At 36.8% G+C, this 15,000-nt stretch overlaps 2 protein-coding genes across 2 annotated transcripts in view; one reads left to right on the top strand and one right to left on the bottom strand.

The window, feature by feature from the left end:
- The window catches only part of LOC137634984 (methyltransferase-like protein 27), a 16,051-nt gene extending 10,537 nt beyond the window's left edge, over positions 1-5,514 (top strand). The window contains exons 4-7 of the mRNA XM_068367585.1: positions 388-503; positions 1,824-1,916; positions 3,313-3,425; positions 4,596-5,514. Of these exons, the coding sequence (XP_068223686.1) occupies positions 388-503; positions 1,824-1,916; positions 3,313-3,425; positions 4,596-4,667 (394 nt within the window). The 3' untranslated portion in view covers positions 4,668-5,514. The remainder of the gene's footprint in view (positions 1-387; positions 504-1,823; positions 1,917-3,312; positions 3,426-4,595) is intronic.
- Positions 5,515-12,677: 7,163 nt separating this feature from the next.
- On the bottom strand, positions 12,678-13,541 carry LOC137634827 (uncharacterized). The gene has a single exon (XM_068367380.1). It carries the CDS (start codon positions 13,539-13,541, stop codon positions 12,678-12,680), a length of 864 nt encoding a protein of 287 aa, XP_068223481.1.
- Positions 13,542-15,000: the final 1,459 nt, after the last annotated feature.

The following is a 15,000-nucleotide window of genomic DNA, read 5'->3' as shown; positions in this document are numbered from 1 at the left end:
TGCTGAGTCATCAACAGCCACTGCCTGGTCCTCCTTGGTACTAGCTTGGGTGGAGAGGGGCCTTGGGCGCTGATCATATGTATATATGGTTAGTCTCTAGGGCATTGTCCTACTTGATAGGGCAATGTTACTGTCCCTTGCCTATGCCATTCATGAGCGGTCTTTAAGTGCACGTGAGCCAAGTACCCCAATGATTGAATGAACTCTATGGGTGTAATTTCCATTAACCAATTGATTTATCTTTGATTTGGTATGCATTGAGCCTAAGTTACCATACGGCTCACTGCTGAATATGGAGCCATAAGTAAATAACTATAGATTGTGATTTTTGCAGCATTGACTATTTTTTGCATCAGAAACTAATAATTTTACTTTCTTTCGATGCAGATTACTGGACGCGCTTGATGCTTGCGAAGGAATGTTGGAGATCCTTAAGGGAAAAGGAATTTATTCCAAGACTTATCTAGAATCCTTAGGTGGAGGAAGTAGTTCCGTTCCAGGTGGTAAGTATGGATAATGGTTTGTGTGTTAATATAACTTCTCTTGCTTGATTTCTTCGGATATAGTCAGGGAATCCCACCATGAGTGTTTAGCTGTTTTCCAATTTAAGATATCTTGTATCATTCTAATTTCCTCCAAACATGTTCTCTCTCTCTCTCTCTCTCTCTCTCTCTCTCTCTCTCTCTCTCTCTCTCTCTCTCTCTCTCTCTCTCTCTCTCTCTCTCGCAGCATGTAGATCCATTATCAACAAACAGATAACTTAGTTTCGATGAATACAATTTGTAGATAAATAAATGACTCGTAGATAATGTAATCAGGAAATATAACACGTGATTGATCTCGGCTAAAAGGTTCTCTCTCTCTCTCTCTCTCTCTCTCTCTCTCTCTCTCTCTCTCTCTCTCTCTCTCTCTCTCTCTCTCTCTCTCTCTCTCTCTGTGTGTGAATCCAGCATTAGCGACAAAGTCATCATTTCATTGTAAATACCAAACAATATATCAAAAAAGACTAATTATTATTATTTCATAGTAGTTTTTTACAGTGGAGAAATACTTATCGTGAGATGAATTAATTTCCTTTCCATGAGAGTTTTCAAGAACCCGAAAAAGATACTTTTTCATTTTTGCTATTTGATCTAAACTTAAATCTTATGAAGAAAATATTATCTTCAATGCTTTGAATGACTCGAATTCTTTGAAAATTTAAGGTAATTTGATGATTGTACAAAACTTAAAATACACCTTAGGACTGTTTTGGTCGTAACTCTATTCATGAAATTGAAATCGGAAAAAAATCAGATATAAATTACATACTTTTTATTTTCTATGCCCCCCCCCCCTCAATTGGGGGGAAGTGCTTTGGTAAATAGAAAAGGGATGACATATTGTTTGATTTCTTTATAACGATTTTTTTAGCATTGGTTGATAAACATCATGTTAAAAATTTAACCAAATCTTCCCAACCATCAACCTCGCAATATAAGAATATATTACAATAGTGTTGGTGTTGGTCTAGATTGCCCAGGCATAACGCCTGGACTGGGGCTCTTAGACTCGAGGTCATAGCCCCAAAACAATGGTGTCTCATTGGATTAGTACACTCTTTAACTGGCTTCGATCTAACCAGATGAACGGAAAATCTTAATGAGTTAAATTTCTGATAAAGCTGACTGATAAAACGTACTTCTTTTTGACTTGTTACTAGACAAAGCCTGTGGAATTTTTAAATATCTGAACCCTTCTAGTAAGATAACATGTTAACTTAAGCTATGGTGATTTTGAAGAAAAATATGACACTAACCTCTAAATTTCGCTTTTCTTCCAAGGCACCTACGATATTGTTCTCGTCGCCGGAGGTATGCTTGAGGGACACATACCTGTCAAAGGTGTTGATGACATGATAAGGTTCGCTAAACCAGGTGAGTCATTAATCTTTTAATTTTGTCTGATATACTTTTGCTTGCTGTCAGTTTGCACTTTATAAGAAAATAATAATCTTGACTGAACTTATTGTAAAATGTTCTTCTTCTTTGTCTACATCTTTTCCCACTTCTAAGTGGGGTCGATGTTTCTGGTCAGCTTTCTCCACCTACCTCTGTCCCACACCTCATCACCGGTTAATCCCTTTGATCGAAGGTCATCCTTGATACAGTCCACCCATCTTCGCTTTGGTCTCCCTCTCCTTCTCGTTCCCTATACCTCCATTTCCATCACTCTCCTCGTAATATACTATTCATCTCTTCTCATGACATGACCATACCACCTCAGTCTACTTTCTTGAATTTTATCTGATAGTTTTCTAACTCCTGTGGTACCCCTAATTACCTCATTCCGTATCTTATCTCTTCTTGTCACCCCACAATCCATCTTAACATTCTCATCAACATTTTGCTAAGATATGGTGCATCGGAAACAAAAGAAGTTATGAACATTTTACATTAACTATGGTCAGTGAGTATAATCAGAATGAAATTAATGTAAAATGTTCATAACTTCTTTTGTTTCCAATACGCCACATCCCAACAAAATATATCCTTTTCGAAGGGTTTTAATTTTCATCCGATTCCAGCTATTGATTTTACATGTCAAACGATTCAAAAGGGAGATACGCTTCATTATTTTTTATCATATAATTTAGACAACTATTGACAGCTATTATCATGAATTAAATCTTAGCACATGGTCCCGTCGGGAGGTAGTACAGTTGGCTTCGTCAATTCCGGTGCACCTCACGGAAAGTTAAGATGATGTCTGAGAGCTGTACATTGTAGCAGGTAACACTGTGTTTACAAAAGAGAAAGTACTAGCGACGCTGCCTGTGAAACAAAGTCGCTGAGCTTGTAAACACGTGATCAAAAGCAGTTTTAAAATAACAATATTTTTTCTGTGCAGGACATAGTAAATGAATAAAAATACTTTTGATCACTTTTACAAGCTCAGCGACTTTGTTTCACAGGCAGCGTTGCCAATAATTTCTCTTTTGCTAAACGCAGCGTTACTTGCTACAATGTACAGCTGTCAAAGGTCTCCTTATGCTCCCGTGAAGTGTACCGGAATAAATGAAGCCAACTGTACCATGAGTGCACTTCGTGGCGTCCACTTTAAGCATTAACATTACTGGGGGTCTTTACATCATCATCTCCGGTATTTTCTGCCTTCTGCTCCATCTCTGTCCATTATTCCTTTCTTCCAACTCTCATCCCAACCTCTCTTAACGTTTACTTCTAATTTTGCAACTCGGTGCTAAATGGCCTTCTCGGCCTAAGCGCCAAGCCATGAGGACCAAATTCCATAAATCCCAATCTTCATTCACAGGAGGGCTTGTCATCATCGTCATGAGGGAGGAGTACTTGCACGAGGTTCAGGAATATAGAGACAGACTTGTGCCTCACATGGAATCCTTACAAAAGGAAGGCAAATGGACAAAGGTAAATGCAAACACTCACTGGATAAGTAGTTGCCTTTGCAGTTCTCTCCAAAGCTTTTCCTGGAAATGTTTCGGCATTTCCTCGCAAGTTTGCCCATTTTATATCGTAGTTTTTTCCTTCCCGTCTTTTTTTATAATTCATATAAAACATACTTTAAGGACCACTAACCTCAAAGGGAAGCCTTGTCAGTAGGATAATATAACTCGCTTAGTTCCTAATCGGGTGGTTGAATCAGTAGAATTTCAAAAGTTCAAAGTTGGAGCAAATGTTTTTATGTTGACCAGGCTGACATGAGTCTTTTTATAGTTTATATATGACATATCTGTTTTTGACGTTGTTAATAGTTTATATAGGACATATCTGTTTTGACGTTATAACTGTTTTAGAATTATTTATTGTTAGCTTGTTCTCATTTATTTATTTCCTTATTTCCTTTCCTCACTGGGCTATTTTTCCCTATTGGAGCCCTTGGGCTTATAGCATCTTGCTTTGCCAACTGGGGTTGTAGCTTGGCTAATAATAATAATAATTATAATAATAAAACGAATATTTTTTTTTTTTTTTCTTTTTATACTGAATGACTGTACTGTACTTACAACATTTGTTTCGTGTGTAGTTTGTCTTACACCTTCATACGGTTATAGTGTACCTTATACAGTATAATGAGTTTTTTTTGTCAAAAAAAAAAAAAAAACAAATTTATCATATTTCGTTCAAATTCCATATATAGAACCAATACATTATCAGCTGGAATTCAAGTGGTCTAAGCTTTAACAAGATAAAAGGGAAGGAATTTTTATCACTCCAACTTCATTCAATAACAACGCATAATTATTATTATTTTTTCTTTTTAATCACTGTCTATCGTCTGTTTTGTTTCTAATGGCGGTACTATCTATCATACTTTCTTACAGCAATGCTTCTGCCAAGAAAGGCTAAGAGACATGACGTGATTGGGAAGACATTTTTTTCACTTCAACTTCATTCAATAACAACGCACAATGCTATTCTTCTTTTTGAATCACTGTCTATCGTCTGTTTTGTTTCTAATGGCTGTTCTGTCTATCAGATTTTCTTTCTTACGGCAATGCTTCTGCCAACAAAATCTAAGAGACTTGACATGATTACTAGTGCTTAAAAGTGTGTAACTAACCTTTTTATTCTTTCCAGGTGGAAGTGAAAAAGGTACCAGACTACTTCTTTGGTAAGGAAGGAATCATCTTCACCTACAAGGTTTTATAAGATCGTCTCTTTTAAGAATATTCCCCATACGTGATCCACGGAGATTAAATTTAAAATTACCACTGTATGCTAGAAGTAGTTTGGGATTGATTTTAAGGGATATTTGTAAAGACTGATAACAGTTTTTTTTTTTTTTTTATCGTAAGTTGTTCCGCTTAAGACTGGCTAAATTCGAAGAGAGTTTACGAACAGTCATGAAATATCATTTCAAGTGTTATTATTATTATTATTATTATTATTATTATTATTATTATTATTATTATTATTATTATTATTATTATTATTATTATTATTATTATTATTATTACTTGCTAAGCTGCAACCCTAGATGGAAAAGCAGGATGCTATAAGCCCAGGGGCTCCAAGAGTGAAAACAGCCCAGTGAAAAAAAGGAAACAAGGAAAAAATAAATCATTTTAAAAACAGTAACAACTTTAAAATAAATGTCTCCTATATAAACTATAAGAACTTTAACAAAGCAAGAGGAAGAGAAATAAGATAGAATAGGGTGCCTAAGTGTACACTCAAGCAAGAGAACTAATCCAAGATAGTGGAAGACCATGGTACAGAGGTTATAGCTTCTCGTGAGATCACATTTAATAACTGATTTAGCATCAGAATGACGATGACCTTGTTCATAAAAGACATCAAAATATCGACGAATTGACTAAGGAATTAAATAACAAATTATCAAATTTTGTAGACCTTCATTTTGTTTATTTAACGAGTCATATAAATCACTTTTTATTTGCGTTCGTTCTACGAGTTAATGTGATTCTACTTTCGCATTAAATAATATCTCGTCAAAATCCGAATGGAATAATAATAATAAAAGATATGCAAATTCTCAGATCTTTTTTTCATGTCCAGAAACCTTTCTTGTATCCTGGAAAGATATTAAATAAAAAGATCTTATCATAAGTGTAATCACCACCATAAAGATTTGTGCTAGAAATATGCATTGTACTAATACCTATATATATATATATATGTATATATATATATATATATATATATATATATATATATATATATATATATATATATATATTTGTGTGTGTATGTATATATATATATATATATATATATATATGTATATATATATATATATATATATATATATATATATATATATATATGGGTGTGTGTGTGGATATATATATATATATATATGTATATATATATATATATATATATATATATATATATATATATATATATATATATATATATATATATATATGTGTGTGTGTGTGTGTGTGTGTGTTCCAAAGACGATCGTCATCATATGAACAAATGATTTTTGTCTAAAAATTGTAAGTAATTAAAAAAATCTTCTGAGCATAGAAGGGTTCAATATAGAAATGCCTCCCTTCACGCCGCCCCCCCCCCCCACAAAAAAAAAATAATCAAATATGTAAACATTTCTGAATGTATACTCATTCTGAAAGCAGGGGCCTGTCACCTTGAAATATATATCTCGCCCAGTGTTAGTACAGAATTGATAAGAAAAAGCGCATCACGGGATATTTCACCATACAATAGAGGGCTTGATAAAGTGTTTGATCTCTCTCTCTCTCTCTCTCTCTCTCTCTCTCTCTCTCTCTCTATATATATATATATATATATATATATATATATATATATATATATATATATATGTGTGTGTGTGTGTGTGTGTGTGTGTGTGTGTGTGTGTGTGTGTGTGAGTGAGTGCATTTAGTAATTTGGATAGGAAAAGCAGTTGTTCCTAATTATCATTTATTCCTAATGTTTCGTGATTTTCATAATCACATTCTCCTGGGTTACAAATAGTAAACATAAAAAATAAGAGACAGTTAAAACTATACACATTCGTTGATTAATATTTGATAGTTTAATTGCTAGTGAAAATGAAATTCTCTATAAGAAATGGACGAGTGCTAGCTAGTTTTTTTTTTCCATATGTTTAATAGAGGCTGGGGCATAATAACTTACATATCAGTTGATTTAAATGTGAAGTATGTTTTTCACTCTAAGTCCATTGTTTACATCCGAGAGACTGAATGAGACTTACTGCGCATGCGTTTGTTTCCATGGATTGCGTAGCTTTCTGTGCATTTATAATGATGTATCTGGCAGGTGGTTTTTTTTAAACCAATTGACAGTTTATAATAAAAAAAAAAAACAATTAACAGTTTGCTATTACTTCTTCATAAGTACCCGGATGTTGTTCTACAGCAGCCATTTTTTCCTACCTTCGCCCTCAGTTTTAAGTTAACCACCATCTCGTAAAGATGTCTGGAAGGGTGAACTTATGGGAAGCACATCAATCCATTTCGAAATAAGTGTAATTACGTTTATGTCGGCAATTGGTTATGATGGAAATACACTCCGTTCAGTGTAAAGCTACTGTTACTCATGTGTAATTAAAAAATAACAGCGAAATAAGGCCTCAAAGGTCCGATTCTGACTTAATTTTCAGAAGGCCAGCACATTTTCTACTGCAAAGCTTATGTAATGATTGCCAAGAAAACAAAAAAGGCGACGATGTCTATCATAAGGTAAGGAATTGGTTATGATTTACTTTTTCATAATGGAAAGGTTTATTTGTGATTTACTTTTTCATAATGGAAAGGTTTATTTGTGATTTACTTTTTCATAATGGAAAGGTTTATTTGTGATTTACTTTATCATAATCTAAGGATTTATTTGTGTATTGTGATTTCGTTTTAGTTTGTGACCTGGGAAGGGGGTCTGGGGGCTTGCCCCCGGCTAGGGGTTGTGACCTGGGAAGGGGGTCCCGGGTCTTGCCCCCTGGCTAGGGGCTGTGACCTGGGAAGGTTTGTGACCTGGGAAGGGGGGTCGGGGGTGGCTTGCCCCCGGCTAGGGGTTGTGACCTGGGAAGGGGGTCTGGGGGCTTGCCCCCGGCTAGGGGTTGTGACCTGGGAAGGGGGTCTGGGGGCTTGCCCCCTGGCTAGGGGCTGTGACCTGGGAAGGTTTGTGACCTGGGAAGGGGGGTCGGGGGTGGCTTGCCCCCGGCTAGGGGTTGTGACCTGGGAAGGGGGTCTGGGGGCTTGCCCCGGCTAGGGGTTGTGACCTGGGAAGGGGGTCCGGGGGCTTGCCCCCGGCTAGGGGCTGTGACCTGGGAAGAGGGTGGGGGGCTTGCCCCTGGCTAGGGGTTGTGACCTGGGAAGGGGGTCTGGGGGCTTGCCCCCGGCTAGGAGTTGTGACCTGAGAAGGGGGTTCTCCCCGGCTAGGGGCTGTGACCTGGGAAGGTTTGTGACCTGGGAAGGGGGTGGGGGGGGGGGGGCGCTTGCCCACAGCTAGGGGTTGTGACCTGGGAACTACTAGGTTAGGTTAGGTGGGTTTGTTAGGTTCTGTACCCTTTTAAAAATCTCAAATGTGTTAAATAATCACGTTTGGCCTATGTTCAGCCACTTACATGATCCGTATATTTTTCCCACTAGTTATCTTGTTCTTATTTTACATTTCTGACCATTATTATTGCTGCAAATCACTCGCTTATGACATTTCCCCACCCTAAAATCCCCGGTTTCCCACTGGTGCCCCCCATAATTGTATTTACATAAGGGAGTCCAAAAACTCATGAACGGGTGGTTTGCCCCAATAATCAAGGTCAGAAATGCATAGGACACAAGATAACGAGTAGGAAAAAAATATGGTTCATGTATTTGGCTAGAAATTAAAGTATCATATATTTACCCATTCGTTTAAAGCAGTAAAAATAAGTCAAAAAGTAATAATCCAAAGGAAATGGATGTGTGAGAACAGAGGTACTGTAGATGGAGAAAGCTGACCAGAAACATCGACCCCACATAGAAGTGGGAAAAGATGTAGACAAAGAAGAGGAAAAGGAAAATATATATACTTGAGACAAATTACTAGAACCAGAAGCTTAATAAAATAATGAATGCTATCAACAAAAACAAAACAAAACGAAAAAAGCTGGGGCAGATATAATTGAATGGGGGAAGCTTCGGTGTTGAATATTGGAATTGGTCGTTTGGTCATCATTGACTCAAAAAATAGACAAGTTGCGGTTATTTGATGCTTTAACTATAATTTTAAAATCTTTGTTGTCAATATTTTGTTTGCATATTTTAGCATGATTGCAAATATTTGAGTATTCGGGGCTGGATATTCTGCAGCCTTTTAGAAAATCCATACCTCTATGGAAATCAATGCTGACCTACAATAACCTCTTGGTAGATCTTACCTAGGTCCCAGAGTTACACTTTGGTCAAATATATTTGTATACTACACCAGAGGATATAAAAACACTCAGTCGATCTTTGAAGTGAAAATCAAGCCAATTGTGAGAGGATTCTTAGGGTTGAGTTTTACTTGAACAGCTGGAAAAGGTTTTTGGACAATCTTCGTGATTTTCTCCTAAGAAATCATGAAGAAAATGAAAGCTCGCGTAGAATTTTAGTTTAGATATTGTGTATTTTTTTAAAGTCTAAGCCATCTTGACATGTATTAATCTATTAAGAGGTTAGAAAGAAATTTTAGTATGAAAAGTTTTTCTTGAAATTCCCACATAAATAAAGCAATTCTGTAAGAAAAATTCCCAGCAAGAAATCAAAATGAACGTTCTGTGGAAATAGTAAAAATCAAATTTGATTTAAAATGCTAAAAACAAGAGCTATAAAAGTTCGCACCTAAAAAGGAACAAAAAAATAGTTTATTTCTTTCCTCCTTTTCTAAGGTGAACGTTGTTTTCATGTTGAGAATTAGCAAAATCAAGGAAGAAGTAATCCACACTAATATGACGACGTATAGGCTTAGCCAGCAGGTTTTAAACTTCAGCTATGCTTCCGTGGTCTGCATTAGTTTGGTCAGTGGTTCAAGCCCAATGAGTCAAAGCATGGAATATCTGTTATGGTTGGCATATGACCCATGAATGCAGTGAAATTTAGAAGAAGATGGACACCAAGAGGAAAGACAGGAAGCACGGACTTAAGTACAACAGAGACTAAAACCACTTGCAGGAGTGAGGTAGGAGGTACACTGCCAAACTTTTTTTGGTATTGCCAACAATGGCCAACATAAAGTGCACTTATGGCACTTGCCTTTTCAAATAGTCCAAGCACCATTTAAGCTGAGGGGTTCCGCCACACATCCATCAAGGTGGGCAGTTATTCCAAACATCCTTCATGTGAAACTGTCAGGCTAACGATCCTTCTCAGGTCTCCTTTCCTCACAAAACACAACTGAATCTCATTTACCTCACAACAGTTATTGAATTCGATCTTCACTCCATATAGTGAACTTGAACTGCTTTTTATTGGCCTAATCTCCAAGAACTAGTCTGTATAATAGAAGAATCCCAGCTTCATCCCTCTGCAGAGCCGGTCTTCTAGATTATTCCCACAGAACCACCCGAAGGTTAGTATCCGAGAGAATAGATCTAGATATCCGACCATTTGTCCACTTGACGAAGGTCTTGTACTACCCCTCCATCAAGGTACATAGCATACTAGAATCAGCCAGGTTTCTTCCCTCTGCAGAGCCAGCCTTTTCAAATAGTCCAAACACCATTTAAGCTGAGAGGTTCAGCCACACATCCATCAAGGTGGGCAGTTATTCCAAAGATCTTTCAAGTGAAGCAGTTAGGCTAACGATACTCCTCAGATCTCCTCTTCTCACAAAACGCAACTGAATCTCATTTACCTCACAACAGTTACTGAATTTGATTTTCACTCCATATAGTGAACTTGAACTACTTTTTTTTGGCCTAATCTCCAAGAATTAGTCTGCATAATAGAAGAATCCCAGCTCCATCCCTCTGCAGAGCCGGTCTTCTAGATTATTCCCACAGAACCACCCGAAGGTTAGTATCCGAAAGAATAAATCTAGATATCCGACCATTTGTCCACTTGACGAAGGTCTTGTACTACCCCTCCATCAAGGTACATAGCATACTAGAATCAGCCAGGTTTCTTCCTTCTGCAGAGCCAGCCTTTTCAAATAGTCAAAACACTATTTAAGCTGAGGGGTTCAGCCACACATCCATCAAGGTGGGCAGTTACTCCAAAGATCCTTCAAGTGAAGCAGTCAGGCTAACGATCCTCCTCAGGTCTCCTTCCCTCACAAAACGCAACTGAATCTCTTTTACCTCACAGCAGTTACTGAATTTGATTTTCACTCCAAATAGTGAATTTGAACTGCTTTTTTTGGCCTAATCTCATCAAGGAACATAGCATACTAGAAGAACCTCAGCTTTTATCTACAGAGCCAGTACCAACACCCATGTTCACATGAGAAGGAGTTTGTACTTCTTCATCAAAGAACAAGATAGTACAAGCAGCTCAGCTTTTTTCCTTGTACAGTACATATCCTCTATGTTATTCCAACAGAATTGTCTCTCAGTTGTATACTAGTTGAACTCCCTCCAAGTATTTTCAAAATTTTGCACAGAACCAGTTTCAATTATCCTATTTTTCTATTCTACAACGCAATCCTTTTTTCATCCTCAAATGTTTTTTTTTTTTTTTTTAGATTTTTTTTTCTAATTTTTAAGGCAATTTAAGGAAGAATTCTCTCATTTACATCTATTATATACTTGGCCATCTTTTCCAATCATAACTCACTCATGAAATATAGTTCTGAATCCAACACAATTTTTTAGGCACCTTTTGAGAATATGACTGCATACTAGAAAAAGCTAAGCTTTTTCCTTCTGCAGGGCCAGTCTTCTAGATTATTCCAACAGAGCAACCATAAGGTTGACATCCGGAAGAATAGATCTAGAAATCCGACCATTTGTTCACATGACAAAGGCTTGTACCACTCCGTCATGGAACCGTTGCATACTGGAAAAAGCTCAGCTTTTTCCCTCTGCAGTGCACATCCTCTAGGTTACTCCAAAAGAATTGTTTCTTAGTTGTATACCTTTAGATTTTGCTTTTTTTTTTCTTCTATTGAACAACATCCTTTTTACTCAAAATTCTCTTCTTTGATAACCTCTTGTAAGATATTTCTAATCTTACCTAAGGCGGCATCTTTTGCGGCCCTTCTAAGATGGTTTCCCAAGTCCCGAGATTGTCTATGAAGATTGCCTTCATTTTCTGTGTTTTCGTGTGACATATTTTCAAAGTTCTAGATAAGGTTTTCTAATATTTGGCTTTTTATTGCCTTATTTTCATTTTTCTTTACAATTTTGTCTCCTTTGATTGCATTTTCATATAGTTCAGTAAGATCATAAACTATGCCTCTTTTCTCAGATATTTCCTCTTGTACTATTTGTCTTATCTGGGCCAAGGCGATATCTTTAGTGGTCCTCCTAAGATGGTGTGTGAAGTCCCGAGATTGTCCACGAAGATCGCCTTCCTTTATGTTTCCACGTATGACATTTTCAAAATTCTTGATATGCCTCTTTACAATTCCTTTTTCCATTACTTCATGAATAACCTTCTTTATCTTTATTATTTTCTCATCTTTCAGAGCCTCTTCCCATCGTTGAACAAGAGCGTATACTAAGCCTCTATTTTCTGGAAAGACTTCCTCCATTGCAATTCGTCTAATCTTTAAAAAGGCTCTATCTTTTGCTTTCCTCCTAGGATCAGCTATTTGTTTCCGTCCCATTACCTTTGCCATCTTAATTTTTTTCATAATCATCACAATTACTAGCAAAATCTCCTTTTGTTCCTGGGCTATTTTCTGTCATCGTTTCTCTTAACATATTTCCAAATTGTCAGACGATTAGACCTTCCCTTGCTTCTTGGTAGTCCTTATTTTTCTTTCCAATTTTTTCTCCTTTAAATGCGTTTTTGTATACTTCATTTTCGGATATTTCAAACTTATGAATCTCAACAATTCTAGCTAAGGCCACTTCTTTGGCCTCCCTATTTGGATTCCTTCTAATTCCAAGAGAATCCTGTTTAAGTTTTCTATTCTTGGTCTGTTTTGCATCGCCTTTAATCCTTTCTTCATATTGCATGACAAGAGTCCTCACTTTTCCTTGGTTTTCCAGTGAAGGACTTCTTTCTTGTTTTGCCATTTTTGTCATTTTTTTTCAAATTTCCTAACTAGATCTTGCGGTTTGTCATCCTTCTGCTTGATCCTAGAGATAATTTCTTCCTCATTTTGTGACCTTTCAAACTTATTAATCTCAACAATTCTAGCCAAGGCCACTTCTTTGGCCTGCCTAATTGGATTCTTTCTAATTCCAAGGCAATTCTTTTTCAGTTTCGTATTCCCGGTGTGTTTTTCAACGCATTTAATCCTTTCTTCGTATTGCATAACAAGAGTCCTCACTTTACCTTGGTTTTCCAGTGAAGGACTTCTTTCTTGTTTTGCCATTATTGGCATATTTTCAAATTTCCTAATTAGATCTGCAACTATTCCTTCTTGTAGTTTGTCATCCTTTTGCTTGATCCTAGAGATAATTTTCTCATTTTGTGACCTTTCAAACTTATGAATCTCAACAATTCTAGCCAAGGCCACTTCTTTGGCCTGCCTAATTGGATTCTTTCTAATTCCAAGGCAATACTTTTTCAGTTTCGTATTCCTGGTGTGTTTTGCATCGGATTTAATCCTTTCTTCATATTGCATAACAAGAGTCCTCACTTTTCCTTGGTTTTCCAGTGAAGGACTTCTTTCTTGCTTTGCCATTATTGGCATATTTTCAAATTTCCTAACTAGATCTGTAACTATTCCTTCTTGTAGTTTGTCATCCTTCTGCTTGATCCTCGAGATAATTTCTTCCTCATTTTGTGACCTTTCAAACTTATGAATCTCAACAATTCTAGCCAAGGCCACTTCTTTGGCCTGCCTAATTGGATTCTTTCTAATTCCAAGGCAATTCTTTTTCAGTTTCGTATTCCTGGTGTGTTTTTCAACGCATTTAATCCTTTCTTCGTATTGCATAACAAGAGTCCTCACTTTTCCTTGGTTTTCCAGTGAAGGACTTCTTTCTTTTTTGCCATTTTTGTCATTTTTTCAAATTTCCTAACTAGATCTGCAACTATTCCTTCTTGTGGTTTGTCATCCTTCTGCTTGATCCTCGAGATAATTTCTTCCTCATTTTGTGACCTTTCAAACTTATGAATCTCAACAATTCTAGCCAAGGCCACTTCTTTGGCCTGCCTAATTGGATTCTTTCTAATTCCAAGGCAATTCTTTTTCAGTTTCGTATTCCTGGTGTGTTTTTCAACGCATTTAATCCTTTCTTTGTATTGCATAACAAGAGTCCTCACTTTTCCTTGGTTTTCCAGTGAAGGACTTCTTTCTTGTTTTGCCATTTTTGTCATTTTTTCAAATTTCCTAACTAGTTCTGCAACTATTCCTTCTTGTAGTTTGTCATCCTTGGGCTTGATCCTAGAAATAATTTTCTCATTTTGTGACCTTTCAAACTTATGAATCTCAACAATTCTAGCCAAGGCCACTTCTTTGGCCTGCCTATTTGGATTCTTTCTAATTCCAAGGCAATTCTTTTTCAGTTTCGTATTCCTGGTGTGTTTTTCAACGCATTTAATCCTTTCTTCGTATTGCATAACAAGATTCCTCACCTTTCCTTTATTTCCTAGTGATGGACTTCCTTCTTGTTTCGCTATTTTTCGATTTCTCTCAAAAATTTCAACCAGATCAGTAATGGTTTCTAGTTTTTGGTTTTTACCCTTTTGTTTAATCAAAGAGACCCTTTTTCGTTCTTTAACGGAACAATTACGGCATACAAAATTAATTCCAGAATATCCATTTTCCTGATTAATGATTATAACGCCATTAATAACTTTGGTATCCAAAGCAATTCCACAATAACAACAGCACATATTATTACAATTCTCCATTTCTGTCAATACCTTTCCTCCACCTTGTTTTGGTATATTTTGAAAAAAAATAAAAAACTCATCTTGATCTGGAGACACTCAGGGAGAAGCCGAGAAAGTCTTCAAAACAAAACTCCGATCTCTGAGCCAGAATGTCTACTACAATCGGCTTCTAAAATCATTTACAATAGGATAACATAAAGACGATTTTCTAAAATTAGGATTTTATTAATTAAGAGCTACATTGAACATATTAATCATTATCTCCTACGCCTATTGACGCAAAGGGCCTCGGTTAGAAGCTTTCTCAAAACCACTGCAGTCGTCTCTGCAGATTTTTTTTCGTCGCCTCATTGGAGAGATTTTTTCATCCTCTTCGTGAATCCTTTGAGGAATGGCATTCTTCAGACTTGCGACTCTTCAGCGGCTGCAAGAGCAATGCTCTTCGTCTTCTTCCACAGCTCAATCAACGAAAATCATTTCATCGACTCACGGAATTCCTCAGAGACCTTGACGAACGAGGATGATGTTAGATCGGCCTAAGACAGACAACGGCCTTC

Source organism: Palaemon carinicauda, chromosome 45 (genome assembly GCF_036898095.1).
Source record: "Palaemon carinicauda isolate YSFRI2023 chromosome 45, ASM3689809v2, whole genome shotgun sequence".
Taxonomy (NCBI): domain Eukaryota; kingdom Metazoa; phylum Arthropoda; class Malacostraca; order Decapoda; family Palaemonidae; genus Palaemon; species Palaemon carinicauda.
Note: the sequence above shows the minus strand (reverse complement) of the source record. Positions and strands in the feature narration are given on the sequence as shown.

What these genes read in the sequence shown, in the direction of transcription:
- LOC137634827 (XM_068367380.1), bottom strand. Translation starts at nt 13,541, where the DNA reads ATGCAATACGAAGAAAGGATTAAATGCGTTGAAAAACACACCAGGAAT.